The sequence below is a fragment of the Cherax quadricarinatus genome, chromosome 4 (genome assembly GCF_038502225.1).
Source record: "Cherax quadricarinatus isolate ZL_2023a chromosome 4, ASM3850222v1, whole genome shotgun sequence".
Taxonomy (NCBI): Eukaryota; Metazoa; Arthropoda; class Malacostraca; order Decapoda; family Parastacidae; genus Cherax; species Cherax quadricarinatus.
In genome coordinates, this window is record NC_091295.1 from 19,940,325 (window position 1) to 19,958,982 (window position 18,658).

At 40.9% G+C, this 18,658-nt stretch overlaps 2 protein-coding genes across 3 annotated transcripts in view; one reads left to right on the forward strand and one right to left on the reverse strand.

The window, feature by feature from the left end:
- The window catches only part of bcn92 (LYR motif-containing protein bcn92), a 165,966-nt gene that overhangs the window by 107,073 nt on the left and 40,235 nt on the right, over nt 1-18,658 (forward strand). The window lies entirely within an intron of this gene.
- LOC128684172 (apolipophorins) overlaps nt 1-18,658 on the reverse strand; it is a 183,518-nt gene that overhangs the window by 40,790 nt on the left and 124,070 nt on the right. Inside the window, exon 7 of the mRNA XM_070095041.1 lies at nt 14,162-14,307. Within this exon, the coding sequence (XP_069951142.1) occupies nt 14,162-14,307 (146 nt within the window). The remainder of the gene's footprint in view (nt 1-14,161; nt 14,308-18,658) is intronic.

Sequence of the window (18,658 nt, forward strand, 5' to 3'; positions counted from 1 at the left end):
ATTCGCCGAGGAGTGAGGACCTTCTTACCGCGAGGCATGGTGGACATTGTTTACTAAGAGGGCATTCCCACAATGCACCACTGGGTCCCAGATTTTTTTTTCTACCGCGCACACCGACCACGCAGACCCATTCTCTCACACCTAGGCCTACCAGCCTTTTCGCGCGAGATTTGAGGCCGCTAGAATTTATGCGTACTAGTACGTCAAAAACCCCTACGCGTAAGACGTACTAGTACGACCAAAACCCTCAAAGGGTTAAAAATAAAATAATTTTGTTATATTTTATTATGAAATGGTAGAGATTCTTTTTCTGAAGGTAATAAAACAAAAAGTATGAAATTTGATGGAAAATTGACGAAATTATGCTCTCACGAAGATGTGTCAGCGATATTTACGCATCGGCGATTTTGCCGACTTTGACTCCCATTTTAGGCCAATTACATTATTCCAGTCCACCAAATTCTTAGCTATTTTACTAGTGTTACTTCTATTCTATCGACTGAGCACAAGAAATTGCCAACTTAACTGTTTCAACTACAAAATAAAGTGATTGGAAATTGGTAATTTGGCCAATTTAATGCAAAGTTCAAAATATTCCAATTTCAAAATAGGGTCCATAATAATCAATGCAGGCATTTCTGGCACTAAACTAACATTTCCTCTGTTCATTAGTTACGTTTTCAGGCTTTACAAATGAATTCCATTTTGATTTTTTATTCACATAATGAATTTTTATTTAAGCCAAAAAATAGGTTTACTGTCATGCAATATTGTAATAATTGAATAAATAATATCAGCACATTTGTGAACATATATTAGACCCACTAGCTGGCGTGTATTAAACATGTGAGGTCATTTGTTTACTCTTGAACATTGGCAAAAATTTAACATTTCCGCTAATTTGAGCTCAGTTTCAAGCCATTTTCAGTACTAAAACCAATCAAAATCATCTCTATTTCTGTATTATATCTTCCATTCTATCAAATGAGACCAAGAAATTGCAAATACAACTATAAAAAAACATACGAGAAAACACTGCAAAGTTGCTGTTTTAATAAAAAATTACGGTCTCAGTTTTTTTTTTTCGCTCATTATGCACTGTGTGCTGCAGGATTTATTTTATGTGGTACACACATACCACATAAATGTATTCTCTCATATCTAGGCCCAAATTTACAGCTCACAGCTTATCGGAGTGAGCTGAGCACATTGCGTAGATCTACGGTTTGGACCCTCAATGTAAAGCTGTAGATTTACAGTACAGACCCTGAAAGGGTTAAGAATATGAGTATTATAACCTGTGGTACTACAGTACAATACTGTTTAGTAATTTTATAGCACATAACTTACAGTAATTTTATTTGCCTTTTCAATGTGGTAACGTGTAAATTGCCGTAACTGATAGTGCTGATTCAGAACAGCTATTTTTCTGAGTCAGTGGAGCTGTAAAGCTTCACTAGTAAAAAATGTAGATGACTGAGAAGACATAGACGGCTGTGTTCTACAGTGCCTGCAAAAAACTAACCTTCCCTTTAATACAAAAATTGTTAAAAAAAACAACAATATAAACACTGATTAATACTGAGAACTGCATTAAGTAGGTGCAATAATAAGAAATGCTGACCAGTTTGATTAAAACTAAAGTGGAGAGTTTATATCACTGGTAAGTATCTGGGTTGATGTGTTTCCTATAGAGGTTCCTGGTACCGTCTTGTTTCTCATGGCTCTCCAGCATCTTTCTGGTGCTGACAGTAACTTATATTCTCTTCTTTACATCGTTTCTTTAATGTGATGATGAATATAGAAACCAGTCATTATATTATTGAATTCAGCTAACAATTCATTAGCAGAATCTACATTAACTACATACATTAAAAGAGAAAATTTTAAACCTATAAACCACACTCACTCATGCCTGCTAGCCAGCTTTTCCAACCATGATCTCAGTCATCAGTACATATAGAACTCCAATCCTTTATTTATGCCTTTGAACTATGACCTTTACCTTTGATGAGTTCTGAGCAGGGCATGGGCTAGCTCATCTGGTGCTTGCCTGGTCAACCAGGCTGATGCTGGTGGTGGTCAATTAACCTACATATCCATCACAGCCTGGGTGATCTGGCACCTGATGAAGATACTTGCCCAGTTCAAACTGGAAGATTTCTACACTTGTCCCAGCAGTGTTTCTAATATCTTCTGGTAAGATGCTGAATAGTCTGGGGTCACGGACATTGATACAACTGTTCCCTTGTCATGCCCACTGCACTCCTGCTTTCATTGGGTTTATTTTGCACTTCCTCCCATATCTCTCACTCCAGTATATAGTTATGACAATGTGCAGATTTGAGACAAGGCCCTCAAATACAGTGGACCCTTAGTTATCGGCTGCTTCTGTTATCGGCCAACTCAGTGAATGGCCGGTTTTTTGGTGCCCAGTTATTGGCCGTTAATTTGGTGATCAGCCATTTGGGACGCACCCGTCCGCCGGCAGGGGCCGCTTGCATGTCAGTTTGGCTGTCTCTCTCAGTAGCTGAGGAAGCTTCTGCTCATACATACAAATATTTCGCTTATTTCCCAATGTAATTTGTGTTATTTTTGCAGTGCAACTGTGAAATAAGTAACCATGGCTCCAAAGAAAGATCCTGTGGTAAAGAAAGTGAGAAACACCATGGAATTTAAGTGTGAAGTGTAGCAGGCATGCAGGGAATGTAGCAGGCATGCAGGAAGTGTAGCAGGCATGCAGGGAGTGTAGCAGGCATGCAGTGAGTGTAACAGGCATGCAGGGAGTGTAGCAAGCATGCAGGAAGTGTAGCAGGCATGCAGGAAGTGTAGCAAGCATGCAGAGAGTGTAGCAGGCATACAGGAAGTGTAGCAGGCATGCAGGAAGTGTAGCAGGCATGCAGGAAGTGTAGCAAGCATGCAGAGAGTGTAATAGGCATGCAGGAAGTGTAGCAGGCATACAGGAAGTGTAGCAGGCATGCAGGAAGTGTAGCAGGCATGCAGGAAGTGTAACAAGCATGCAGGGAGTGTAACAGGCATGCAGGAAATGTAGCAAACATGCAGGAAGTGTAGCAGGCATGTAAGGAGTGTAGCAGGTATGCAGGGAGTGTAGCAGGCATACAGCAAGTGTAGCAGGCATGCAGGAAGTGTAGCAAGCATGCAGGGAGTGTAGCAGGCATGTAGGGAGTGTAGCAGGCATACAGCAAGTGTAGCAGGCATGCAGGGAGTGTAGCAGGTATGCAGGAAATGTAAGAAGCATGCAGGAAGTATATCAGGCATGCGGGAAGTGTAGCTGGTCCTAGTGGTATTAAAAAACCAAGAAGGGAAGTAACCCCGGATAAGGACTTGATACCTGAAGTCTTTATGGAGGGGGATTCCCATTCCAGAGACTAAGTCCTCCCTCTTTCCTCCTTCCTATCTTCTAGCAGCCTGCATTAGTCTTCAAAAAAGGTATGTAATACAGTGGACCCCCGAGTTTCGGCAGCATCGACTTTCGTGAAATATGAATTTTGGCAATTTATTTCGGCAAAATTTGGCCTCGAGTTTCGTGATTAGACTCGTGATTCGGCAACCTTCTGGTACCTGTCCGCCCGTCACTGCACACACAAAGCCAGTCTCCCATGCCATTCATGCTCAGTGTGCCACTGTTTACCAACACGTGACCATCACCCTGCGGGTTCATACGTAATAATCCATTGTTTTTTGTGATTGCAACTGCTAAATAAGTCACCATGGGCCCAAGGAAAGCTAGTGCAAGCCCTTTGGTAAAGAAAGCAAAGAACACAATCCAGAGGGATTTTGAAGGGTTTGAGGCAGACCCTGACCCTGCTGACCCTCTGCCTGTTGTGGAAAGTGTTGTGGCATTGGGCAAATCCATGGGGTTGGAGGTGAGTGACGGGGATGTGGAAGAGTTGGTGGAGGACCACAGGGAAGAGCTAACCACTGATGAACTGCAAGAGCTTCAACTGGAACAGCATCAGACCACAGCTGAGGAACTTGCTTAAGAGGAGGAGGAAAAGAGAGTGAAGGAGGTGCCTTCTTCGGTGATTAAGGACATGTGTTCAAAGTGGAATGAATTGCAAAGTTTTGTTGAAAAGTATCACCCTGACCAAGCTGAAACAAGCCATATCTGCAACATGTCCAGTGACAAAACCTTGTCCCACTTCAGGCAAATCATAAAGAAATGCCAGAAACAGACCTCTCTGGACAGATATTTTGTGCGACAGGGGTCCAGTGACTCTCAAGTTGTTCCCAGTGGCATTAAAAGAAGAAGGGAAGTAACCCCAGAAAAGGACTTGCTACCTGAAGTCCTAATGGAAGGAGATTCTCCTTCCAAACAATAGTGTACACCTTCCTCCTATCCCCTCCTCCCGTCTTCCATCCACCCAGAAGTCTTCAATAAAGGTAAGTGTAATGTTATTATTATTTTTTATATGCATGTACTTGATTTCTGATTGTTTTCAGTATGTAAATCTTTATTTAATTTGAAAAAAATATTTTATTTTAATATTTTTGGGTGTCTGGAACGGATTAATTTTATTTCCATTATTTCTTATGGGAAAAATGGTTTCGAGTTTCGTGAATTTCGACTTTCGGCAGGCTCTCTGGAACGGATTAATCACGAAACTCTGGGGTCCACTGTATTTATCTTTCTTCTTTCAACAAACCGCCCCTATCCCACCGAGGCAGGGTGGCCCAAAAAGAAAAATGAAAGTGTCTCTTTTTAAATTTAGTAATTTATACAGGAGAAGGGGTTACTAGCCCCTTGCTCCTGGCATTTTAGTCGCCTCTTACAACACGCATAGCTTACAAAGGAAGAATTCTGTTCCACTTCCCCATGGAGATAAGAGGAAATAAACAAGAACAAGAACTAGTAAGAAAATAGAAGAAAACCCAGAGGGGTGTGTGTGTATATATATGCTTGTACATGTATGTGTAGTGCGACCTAAGTGTAAGTAAATGTAGCAAGACATACTTGAAACCTTGCATGTTTATGAGACAGAAAAATGGACACCAGCAATCTTACCATCATGTAAAACAATTACAGGCTTTTGTTTTACACTCACTTGGTAGGATGGTAGTACCTCCCAGGGCAGCTGCTGTCTACCAACCTACTACTATTATGTAATATTTATATAATTGTTAAAAAAATTATTTTTTGTGTGAAGATTTTTGTCTGGAATGGATTAATTGTTTTTTTTTTTTTTTTTATTAACACACTGGCCGATTCCCACCATCCACTCCATCACTGTCTTGCCAGAAGGGTGCTTTACACTACAGTTTTTAAACTGCAACATTAACACCCCTCCTTCAGAGTGCAGGCACTGTACTTCCCATCTCCAGGACTCAAGTCCGGCCTGCCGGTTTCCCTGAACCCCTTCATAAATGTTACTTTGCTCACACTCCAACAGCACGTCAAGTATTAAAAACCATTCGTCTCCATTCACTCCTATCAAACACGCTCACGCACGCCTGCTGGAAGTCCAAGCCCCTCGCACACAAAACCTCCTTTACCCCCTCCCTCCAACCTTTCCTAGGCCGACCCCTACCCCGCCTTCCTTCCACTACAGACTGATACACTCTTGAAGTCATTCTGTCTCGCTCCATTCTCTCTACATGTCCGAACCACCTCAACAACCCTTCCTCAGCCCTCTGGACAACAGTTTTGGTAATCCCGCACCTCCTCCTAACTTCCAAACTACGAATTCTCTGCATTATATTCACACCACACATTGCCCTCAGACATGACATCTCCACTGCCTCCAGCCTTCTCCTCGCTGCAACATTCATCACCCATGCTTCACACCCATATAAGAGCGTTGGTAAAACTATAATCTCATACATTCCCCTCTTTGCCTCCAAGGACAAAGATCTTTGTCTCCACAGACTCCTAAGTGCACCACTCACCCTTTTCCCCTCATCAATTCTATGATTCACTTCATCCTTCATAGACCCATCCGCTGACACGTCCACTCCCAAATATCTGAATACATTCACCTCCTCCATACTCTCTCCCTCCAATCTGATATCCAATCTTTCATCACCTAATATTTTTGTTATCCTCATAACCTTACTCTTTCCTGTATTCACTTTTAATTTTCTTCTTTTGCACACCCTACCAAATTCATCCACCAATCTCAGCAACTTCTCTTCAGAATCTCCCAAGAGCACAGTGTCATCAGCAAAGAGCAACTGTGACAACTCCCACTTTATGTGTGATTCTTAATCTTTTAACTCCACGCCTCTTGCCAAGACCCTCGCATTTACTTCTCTTACAACCCCATCCATAAATATATTAAACAACCACGGTGACATCACACATCCCTGTCTAAGGCCTACTTTTACTGGGAAATAATTTCCCTCTTTCCTACATACTCTAACTTGAGCCTCACTATCCTCGTAAAAACTCTTCACTGCTTTCAGTAACCTACCTCCTACACCATACACCTGCAACATCTGCCACATTGCCCCCCTATCCACCCTGTCATACGCCTTTTCCAAATCCATAAATGCCACAAAGACCTCTTTAGCCTTATCTAAATACTGTTCACTTATATGTTTCACTGCAAACACCTGGTCCACACACCCCCTACCTTTCCTAAAGCCTCCTTGTTCATCTGCTATCCTATTCTCTGTCTTACTCTTAATTCTTTCAATAATAACTCTACCATACACTTTACCAGGTATACTCAACAGACTTATCCCCCTATAATTTTTGCACTCTCTTTTGTCCCCTTTGCCTTTATACAAAGGAACTATGCATGCTCTCTGCCAATCCCTAGGTACCTTACCCTCTTCCATACATTTATTAAATAATTGCACCAACCACTCCAAAACTATATCCCCACCTGCTTTTAACATTTCTATCTTTATCCCATCAATCCCGGCTGCCTTACCCCCTTTCATTTTACCTACTGCCTCACGAACTTCCCCCACACTCACAACTGGCTCTTCCTCACTCCTACAAGATGTTATTCCTCCTTGCCCTATACACGAAATCACAGCTTCCCTATCTTCAACAACATTTAACAATTCCTCAAAATATTCCCTCCATCTTCCTAATACCTCTAACTCTCCATTTAATAACTCTCCTCTCCTATTTTTAACTGACAAATCCATTTGTTCTCTAGGCTTCCTTAACTTGTTAATCTCACTCCAAAACTTTTTCTTATTTTCAACAAAATTTGTTGATAACATCTCACCCACTCTCTCATTTGCTCTCTTTTTACATTACTTCACCACTCTCTTAACCTCTCTCTTTTTCTCCATATACTCTTCCCTCCTTGCATCACTTCTACTTTGTAAAAACTTCTCATATGCTAACTTTTTCTCCCTTACTACTCTCTTTACATCATCATTCCACCAATCGCTCCTCTTCCCTCCCGCACCCACTTTCCTGTAACCACAAACTTCTGCTGAACACTCTAACACTACATTTTTAAACCTACCCCATACCTCTTCGACCCCATTGCCTATGCTCTCATTAGCCCATCTATCCTCCAATATCTGTTTATATCTTTCCCTAACTGCCTCCTCTTTTAGTTTATAAACCTTCACCTCTCTCTTCCCTGATGCTTCTATTCTCCTTGTATCCCATCTACCTTTTACTCTCAGTGTAGCTACAACTAGAAAGTGATCTGATATATCTGTGGCCCCTCTATAAACATGTACATCCTGAAGTCTACTCAACAGTCTTTTATCTACCAATACATAATCCAACAAACTACTGTCATTTCGTCCTACATCATATCTTGTATACTTATTTATCCTCTTTTTCTTAAAATATGTATTACCTATAACTAAACCCCTTTCTATACAAAGTTCAATCAAAGGGCTCCCATTATCATTTACACCTGGCACCCCAAACTTACCTACCACACCCTCTCTAAAAGTTTCTCCCACTTTAGCATTCAGGTCCCCTACCACAATTACTCTCTCAATTGGTTCAAAGGCTCCTATACATTCACTTAACATCTCCCAAAATCTCTCTCTCTCCTCTGCATTCCTCTCTTCTCCAGGTGCATACACTCTTATTATGACCCACTTCTCGCATCCAACCTTTACTTTAATCCACATAACTCTTGCATTTACACATTCATATTCTCTTTTCTCCTTCCATAACTGATCATTCAACATTACTGCTACCCCTTCCTTTGCTCTAACTCTCTCAGATACTCCAGATTTAATCCCATTTATTTCCCCCACCGAAACTCCCCTACCCCCTTCAGCTTTGTTTCGCTTAGGGCCAGGACATCCAACTTCTTTTCATTCATAACATCAGCAATCATCTGTTTCTTTTCATCCGCACTACATCCACGCATATTCAAGCAACCCAGTTTTATAAAGTTTTTCTTCTTCTCTTTTTTAGTAAATGTCTACAGGAGAAGGGGTTACTAGCCCATTGCTCCCGGCATTTTAGTCGCCTCATACGACACGCATGGCTTACGGAGGAAAAATTCTTTTCCACTTCCCCATGGACAATAGAAGAAATAAAGAAGAACAAGAGCTATGTAGAAAAAGGAGAAAAAACTAGATGTATATATATATATGCATGTGCGTGTCTGTGAAGTGTGACCAAAGTGTAAGTAGGAGTAGCAAGATATCCCTGTTATCTAGCGTGTTTATGAGACAGAAAAAGAAACCAGCAATCCTACCATCATGCAAAACAGTTACGGGTTTCTGTTTCACAGTCATCTGGCAGGACGGTAGTACTTCCCTGGGTGGTTGCTGTCTACCAACCTACTACCTATACCAACCTACTACCTAATTGTATTTCCACTAATTCTTATGGGAAATATTATTTCGGTTTTTGACCGACCTTTTGGAATGGATTACGGCAGATAACCGAGGGTCCACTGTACTTTCCTGGTACAGTATATATTATTATGTATCTCTCTCTCTATCTCTCTCTCCTCCCACTCCAGTGAGTACATACTTACGACTTTAAGGCATTCCCAGTAATTTAAATGCATAATTTTCTAGAGTAAAATTAGTGAATAAGAAAAATCTCTACCAGTGTCAAAAATCTTTTTACTTTTTCCTCACTATAGTCTTGTAAAGTAAAAGGACACAAGTGCAACTAATGTGACATTTTATTGTGGCAACGTTTCGCTCTCCATAGGTTCTAATCTTGCCAATAAAATCCCACGTACCAATGCCCATGCCGGGGACTACCTAGATGGGAATTTCCCAAATTCCTTCTATCTTGCTCCAACTGAGCCCACGGAAGTCACCGAGATTATAAAGTCACTTAAAAATAACTCAGGGAATCTGTCTCATGTCCCACCATTATTGTACAAGAGAGCGGCCCATGTCCTCTCGCATGCTATCTCATTACTTTTTAACAAGTCACTAGAAACTAGCACCTTCCTGAAACTACTCAAGACGGCAAGGGTTACACCAATACATAAAGGTGATGACCCTACAGATTTAAACAACTATAGGCCAATATCAAACTTACCATTGCTATCCAAAATCTTTGAGAAACTCATGCACAGGAGACTATATTCATTTATAACGGCAGAAAACATACTCAACCCCTGCCAATTTGGATTCAGGAAAAATAAAAGCACTAACGATGCAATCATAAAAATGCTAGATCTGCTTTACACAGCATTGGAAAATAAGGAATATCCACTAGGAATTTTTATTGACCTAAGAAAAGCTTTTGACACAGTAGACCATGGCATCCTACTCCACCAACTTGACCATTATAGTATAAGAGGCCATGCGCTTACATATTTCAAATCTTACCTTACTAATAGGTATCAGTATGTAACCATTAAAGACACAGCATCAACAACACAGCCACTTGATACTGGAGTTCCGCAGGGAAGTGTCCTTGGTCCCCTGCTCTTCCTCATATACATCAATGATCTTCCAAACGTATCTCAACACCTGAACCCCATTCTCTTTGCTGACGACACAACTTATGTCATCTCTCACCCTAATCTTGCCACCCTCAACACCATTGTTAACCCTTTGAGGGTCGACAGGCCCTCTCCGAAACTCGTTCTCAGGGTCGGCCAAATTTAAAAAAAAAAAAAATTATTTTCTCTTATGAAAAGATAGAGAATCTTTTCCCGATCATAAAGACACCAAAAGTTTGAAATTTGATAGAAAACTTACGGAATTATGCTCTCGCAAAGTTAGCGGTCTCGGCGATGTTTACGCATCGGCGATTTTGCCCACTTTGAGCCCCATTTTCGGCCAATTTCACTGTACTAGTCGACAGAAAACATGAATATTTCGCTAGAACTCCATTTTTTCTATCGAATGGGTGCAGGAAACCACCCATTTATGAAATTCAACTATCCAGTACAGTGGTCAGAATTTAGCAATTTTGCCAATTTCACACAAATTTCAAAAGATGCCAATTTCCGAATAGGGTCCAGAATAAACAAGAAAGACATTCCTGGCACTAAAATGACATTTCCTCTAGTCATTAGTCACGTCTCAAGGCCCCTCTTATATTCTTTTGCTTTCCACTTTGAATTTTTATTTTCACAAAAAATATAAGATTTACTGTTATGCAGACTACTGCATTAGTGTAAAAAATGGTATAAATATTATTGGTGCACTTGTGAAAGAATATTAGACTCACCAGTTGACGTGTATTGCACGCTTGGCACGATTTGTTTACTTTTGAAGTTTGGTAAAAATCGAACATTTCTGCTACTTTGAGCTCAATTTCAAGGCACCTTTCATTGTAAAACCAGTCAAAATCATCTCAATTTCTGTAATATGTCTTCCATTCTATAAAATGAGACCAAGAAAACTAGAATACAACAATAAATACCATACGAAAATACACTGCAAAGTCGCTGATTTATTAAAAAAAAATGGTCAAAGTTTTTTTTTTTCTCATTATGCACTGTGTGCTGCAGGATTTTTTTTAGACTGTGCACACTGACCACATAGACCCATTCTTTCATATGAAGGCCTACCAGCTTTCTCCCACTAGATTTGAGGCCGCTAGAATTTATGAGTACTAGTACGTCAAAAACCCCTACTCGTAAGACGTACTAGTACGACCAAAACCCTCAAAGCGTTAATGAGGAGCTGATCAAAATATCGACTTGGATGACAGCCAATAAACTTACGCTTAACACTGACAAAACCTACTACATTATATTTGGTAGCAGAGCAAGAGATGCGCAAATTAACATTAAGATTGACAACACTCTAATTGCCAGGCATAATGAGGGCAAATTCCTAGGCCTATACCTCGACAACAACCTGAACTTCAGCACCCATATCCAACATAACCAAAAAAGTATCCAAAACGGTTGGGATCCTCTCCAAGATACGATACTACGTGCCGCAAACTGCCCTTCTCACACTATACCATTCACTTATATATCCATACCTCACCTATGCTATCTCTGCTTGGGGTTTAACTGCAGCAACACACCTAAAGCCAATAATAACCCAACAAAAAGCCGCAGTAAGAATAATCACTAAATCCCATCCCTGGCAACACACCCCCCCACTCTTCATAGATCTAAACTTACTCCCTGTTCAGTACATCCACACTTACTACTGTGCAATCTACATCTACAGGACCTTAAATTCCAATATTAACCTTGACCTAAAATGCTTTCTTGATAGTTGTGACAGAACCCACAGGCACAACACCAGACACAAACATCTCTATGACATTCCCCATGTCCGACTAAACCTTTACATAAATTCAATGTATGTCAGAGGCCCTAAAATCTGGAACACCCTACCTGAAAATGCTAAAACTGCAGACACATTCATCACCTTCAAAACTACCATCAGAAAACATCTTATCTCCCTGATACACCCTGTCAACTAATTACACGAATACCACCTGGTGGTTAACACTTACACTCACTCACCCATTTGACCATAAACAGAAATATCAATCTCAATCTCAAAATAATGAATCTTAACTAGTCATAAGTTGGCCTGTGATACTCCAATACTGAAATTATGTATAGTGCCAAAACAAAAGCATTCACATTGCTAAACTCACAAACTAGTATTTAGTCACTTAGCCATAATACCAACTTACCTCATAATTTTGTAATATTTTAAACTTAAGATTTAATCTAAGTCTGCCCGAAATGCCTAGCCATGCTTGGTGTTCTAGTGGTACACTCTGTAATTATTATTTTACTACATGTAAACCACACAATAACCAAATTCTTTAAACTCAGCATTGTAATCCTTATAGAGAATAAACTTTGAATTTGAATTTGAACTGAATTTATCAAGCCATTACAAACAATACATGGACACAGAGGGTATATATAGGCTCAGAGTGAGGTGCAATACTAGTGGTGGTAGTAGTAGTAGTAGTAGTGACAAAAGTTGTAGTAGTAGTAGTAGTAATACAATATGGTAGAGCAATTAATTCGTACATGAGTAAAAGGATATAAAAGTTATTACTTGGGTAACATAAAAATAGGTTGGACAAATATAGACTGGATAGAGGCAGCCTGTTTCAGTGTTCACTCTCTGTAATGTGCTTTGTGTAGTATAATAGGAGAGACTATGCGATGGCAGGGTTTACTGTTTTCAGGAGGATTCTTGCTAGATGGTGAAGCTGCCGTTGTTTTGTTTAATTGTATTACAAACAGCGATCAGTGCTGATTCGAGGCACTTGCATCTGCGGAAATTAGTTTCTTTGATCACTAATTGGGCGTCTCTGAATTTCATGAGATGATTGGTGGAATTTCGGTGTTGTACACAGGCGTTGTTCAAGTTATCGTTCCTACATGCGTAAATGTGTTCATTGAGGCGGGTGTCGAGGTTTCTTGCTGTTTCGCCTACGTAAATCTTGTCACAGCCTCCACAGGGTATAGTATAAACTCCTGCGTTGACTGGTTCGTGGTGCTTTGATTTTGTCCTGGTTAGATCCTTTATTGAAGTGCTAGAAGCGATGGCGACTCTGGTGTTAGCTTGTGAAAGTACTTTAGAAACGTTCAGTGCAACCTGACTGTTGGGAAGAATTATAACTTTGTTGGGAGTGGTGTTGGTGCGTGGAGAATTAATGATCTGAAGAGCTCTTTGCAGTCTTTGATGAAAAAGGAAGGAAAATGTAACTCAGTGAATGTTTGGTGAATGTATGTACATTCCTCGTCAAGAAACTCAGGACTACAAATTCGGTATGCTCTTAGGAAAAACCTGATGATGATGCCTCTTTTGGTCTTGGTATCTTGACTGGAATAGAAGTGTGTGAGATCATTTTTATTGGTAGGTTTCTGATAAACTTGAAATCTTAGGTTGTTGTCTACTTTGTGAATGAGGACGTCGAGGAAAGGTAGCCTGTCATTGGACTCTTCTTCTAGTGTAAACTGGATCGCCGGTTCAACTGCATTGAGCCTTGCCTGAAGATTCCGTACATCAAAACGTTTGGGAGTTATTACGAGGACGTCGTCCACATATAACACGTATAACACAAGACTTTTTGTTGGCTGCTTGGTGGGATCTCAGTCTCAGCTTTCTCCATGTATTGTTTGTAATGGCTTGATAAAGCTCCTGGAGAGCGAAACGTTGCCACAATAAAATGTCACATTAGTTGCACTTGTGTCCTTTTACTTTACATATTGTCGGTAATTCTACCAACTTTATTACACTATAGTCTTCTTATTTCTTTCAACAAACTGGCCACATCCCAGGGCAGGGTGGCCCAAAAAGAAAAATGAAAGTTTCTCTTTTCAAATTTAGTAACATATAACAGGAGAAGGGGTTACTAGCCCCGTGCTCCCAGCATTTTAGTTGCCTCTTACAACACACATGGCTTGCAGAAGAAGAATTCTATTCCACTTCCCCATGGAGATGAGTGAAAATAAACAAGAACAAGAACTAGTAAGAAAATAGATATGTACATATTAAATGAGGAAAAGGGGACTATGCTGAATTTTATTAATTTTCTTTGTGAAAAATGTGAGTACAGAAGTAATACTGCAATTGAATTGTGAGTACCTATTTGTGAATATTGTACTTATAGGAACAGAGCTATTTTTGTAGTCTCACTTGTCATAACTTTTAAACATTTCCAGTCATTATATTACAAGTGGCTGACATTATTTTTATCACTTAGATAATTTGACTTTTTAAGTATGGCAAACACAGAACTTGTATAAGAGTTTTTTTTTTTTCAAACATACATCAAAATATTATGACTTACAAAACAGGAGAGGCATAGTGGAGGAGGAACTTATAACACAAGACTTTTTGTTGGCTGCTTGGTGGGATCTCAGTCTCAGCTTTCTCAGGAAAACACTGTGAACCTAGGTGCCAGCTTTCACTAAATATTCCTTTGCTTACTGCCATCTGTACCAAAATATGTATGATTATAAGACATTAATATAGTTCTTGCAATATTTCTCCCAGTAATAAAGGATTCTGCAAACTGAGGCATTATTTGCTGAAATCATGTACAGTGGACCCTCGGTTATTGGCCGTTCCTGCTATTGGCCAACTCGGTGATTGGCCGATTTTTCGGCTCCCAGTGATCGGTCATTTCGGACGCGTCCGTCCACCAGCGGGGAGCTGCTTGCACGTCAGTTTAGTTGTGTCTATCAGTGCTTGAGGAAGCTTCTGGTCATACATCCAAACATTTTGCTTGTTTTCCTTTGTTTTTGTGTTGTTTTTTTTTGCGGTACAACTGCGAAATAAGTAACCATGGCTCCAAAGAAAGTGAGAAACACCATGGAATTTAAGTGTGAAGTGTAGCAGGCATGCAGGGAGTGTAGCAGGCATGCAGAGAGTGTAGCAGGCATGCAGGGAGTGTAGCAGGCATGCAGGGAGTGTAGCAGGCATGATGGAAGTGAAGCAGGCATGCTGGGAGTGTAGCAGACATACAGTGAGCATAACAGGCATGCAGGAAGTGTAGCAGGCATGCAGGAAGTGTAGCAGGCATGCAGGAAGTGTAACAGGCATGCAAGGAGTGTAACAGGCATGCAGGGAGTGTAGCAGACATGCAGGAAGTGTAGCAGGCATGCAGGAAATGTAATAGGCATGCAAGGAGTGTAACAGGCATGCAGGGAGTGTAGCAGGCATGCTGGGAGTGTAACAGGCATGCTGGGAGTGTAGCAGGCATGCTGGGAGTGTAGCAGGCATGCTGGGAGTGTAGCAGGCATGCAGGAAGTGTAGCAGGCATGCAGGAAGTGTAGCAGACATGCAGGAAGTGTAGCAGACATGCAGGAAGTGTAGCAGACATGCAGGAAGTGTAGCAGGCATGCAGGGAGTGTAGCAGACATGCAGTGAGTATAACATGCATGCAGGGAGTGTAGTAGGCATGCTGGGAGTGTAGCAGGCATGCAGGAAGTGTAGCAGGCATGCAGGAAGTGTAGCAGGCATGCAGGGAGTGTATTATTATTATAATCAAGGGGGAAGCGCTAAACCTGGAGGATTATACAGCGCCTGGGGGGGGGGATGTGGAAGGCATTCAGGCTTAATTTGGGGAACTGGAGCACAGATCCAATTCCCTAAATCAAGAGCCCCTCACCAACATCAAGGAACCTTCCTTGAGGGGGCAGGGAGTGTAGCAGGCATGCTAGGAGTGTAGCAGACATGCTAGGAGTGTAGCAGACATGCAGTGAGTGTAACACGCATGCAGGAAGTGTAGCTGGCATGCTGGGAGTGTAGCAGACATGCTGGGAGTGTAGCAGACATGCAGGAAGTGTAGCTGGCATGCTGGGAGTGTAGCAGACATGCTGGGAGCATAACAGGCATGCAAGGAGTGTAACAGGCATGCTGTAAGTGTAGCAGACAAGCAGGAAGTGTAGCAGGCATGCTGGGAGTGTAGCAGACATGCAGGAAGTGTAGCTGGCATGCTGGGAGTGTAGCAGACATGCAGCAAATGTAGCAGGCATGCAGTGAGTGTAACATGCATGTTGGGAGTGTAGCAGGCATGTTGGGAGTGTAGCAGGCATGCAGGAAGTGTAGCAGGCATGCAGGAAGTGTAGCAGACATGCTGGGAGTGTAGCAGACATGCAGCAAATGTAGCAGGCATGCAGTGAGTGTAACATGCATGCAGGGAGTGTAGCAGGCATGCTGGGAGTGTAGCAGACATGCAGGAAGTGTAGCAGGCATGCAGGAAGTGTAACAGGCATGTAAGGAGTGTAATAGGCATGCAGGGAGTGTAGCAGGCATGCTGGGAGTGTAGCAGGCATGCAGGAAGTGTAACAGGCATGCAGGAAGTGTAACAGGCATGTAAGGAGTGTAATAGGCATGCAGGGAGTGTAGCAGGCATGTTGGGAGTGTAGCAGGCATGCAGGAAGTGTAGCAGGCATGCAGGAAGTGTAGCAGACATGCAAGAAGTGTAACACGCATGCAGGGAGTGTAGCAGGCATGCTGGGAGTGTGGCAGACATGCAGGAAGTGTAGCAGGCATGCAGGAAGTGTAACAGGCATGTAAGGAGTGTAATAGGCATGCAGGGAGTGTAGCAGGCATGCTGGGAGTATAGCAGGCATGCAGGAAGTGTAGCAGGCATGCAGGAAGTGTAACAGGCATGTAAGGAGTGTAATAGGCATGCAGGGAGTGTAGCAGGCATGCTGGGAGTGTAGCAGACATGCAGGAAGTGTAGCAGGCATGCAGGAAGTGTAACAGGCATGTAAGGAGTGTAATAGGCATGCAGGGAGTGTAGCAGGCATGCTGGGAGTGTAGCAGACATGCAGGAAGTGTAGCAGGCATGCAGGAAGTGTAACAGGCATGTAAGTAGTGTAATAGGCATGCAGGGAGTGTAGCAGGCATGCTGTAAGTGTAGCAAACAAGCAGGAAGTGTAGCAGGCATTCCAGAAGCCAGTATTAGTCTTCAATAAAAGTATGTAATACTGATTTAATTGTTAAAAAAAATTCTTTTTTTTGGTGAATATTTTTGTCTGGAACGGATTAATTGTAATTACATTAATTCTTATGGGAAATATTTCGGCTTTCGATCATTTCAGTTTTAGGCCGAGCTTCTGGAACGGATTATGGCCGATAACCGAGGGTCCACTGTACAAAAATTGTAGGTAGTAGGGTGGTAAACAGTAGCTGCCCAGGGAGGTACTACTGTCCTGTGAAGTGAATGTAAAATGAAAGCCTGTAATTGTTTTACATGATGGTAGGATTGCTGATGTATTTTCTCTGTCTCATAAACATCCAAGATTTCAGGTACATCTTGTTACTTCTACTTCCACTTAGGTCACACTACACATGCATGTACAAGCATATATATATACACACCCCTCTTGGGTTTTCTTTTATTTTCTTAATAGTTCTTGTTCTTATTTCCTCTTGTCTCCACGGGGAAGTGGAACAGAATTCTTCCTCCGTAAGGCATGCATTTTGTAAGAGTTGACTAAAATATTGGGAGCAGCTAGTAACCCCCTTATCCTGTATACATTACTAAAGTTCAAAAGAGAAACTTTTGTTTTTCTTTTTGGGCCACCCTGCTTTGGTGGGATACGGCCGGTGCGTTGAAAGAAGAAAGATGTACAAAAATTATGCAAGTTTGTTTATTTTGATGAAATTTAGCAAATTCATAGCAATATCTGAGACTAGGTCACAATCCAAGTTGGATATCCTCATTGCTGACTTTTCAGGAAGAGAAGACAATTACCTCTAGGGAGGAAGGGAGATCAGTTGCCCAGAAAGAATGTAAAGCAAGAATTCTAATAAATGTAAATGAGAGTTAGAAAAATTTCACATAGTATCATAATAAGTTAAAGGCAGTGTATGGTAACATTTAACTGTGGTACAGTATTAGGCTATTTCTTCTTCTTTCAACAAACTGGCCATATCCCACTGAGGCGGGGTGGCCCAAAATGAAAAACAAAAGTTTCTCTTTTTAACTTTAATAATGTATACAGGAGAAGGGGTTACTAGCCCCTTGCTCCCAGCATTTTAGTTGCCTCTTACGACAAGAATGGCTTTCGAAGGAAGAATTCTGTTCCACTTCCCCATAGAGATAAGTGGAAATAAACAAGAACAAGAAGTAGTAACAAAATAGAAGAAAACCTAAATGGGTGTGTATATATATATATATATATATATATATATATATATATATATATATATATATATATATATATATATATATATATATATATATATATATATATATATATATATATATATATATATGTTTGTCCATATATGTGTAGTGTGACCTAAGTGTAAGCAGAAGTAGCAAGACGTACCTGAAATCTTGCATGTTTATGAGATAGAAAAAAAGACACCAGCAATCTTACCATCATGTAAAACAATTACAGGTTTCTGTTTTGCACTCACTTGGCAGGATGGCAGTACCCTTCAAATATTGGGTGGCCTAGTCCCTGGACCTATTATGTGCATATATAATTCTTTTGACTATTACTCACAGATTGGGTATGGGTGCATAGTAAGGCTATCAAATGAAAAAGTAAGTTATTTAGGTACAAACCTATACTTACTGCAATGAATAGGTAAAGATTTGTAGACTGATCATTGAAGATCTGCAACCTGAGTCTAATTTTATTCTTACCTCTATATCACTATTATAAATGCAGCTATGTCATAGTTATAATACAGTATCTATACAAGCTTTCATCTATGAAATGAAATTTGATCTAAGCTTGTAATATTTTTCAGCAGGCAATACCTGGCAAGATTTCCATACAAACCTCCATTCTTCATTATAAATAAAATTCCTGTATAA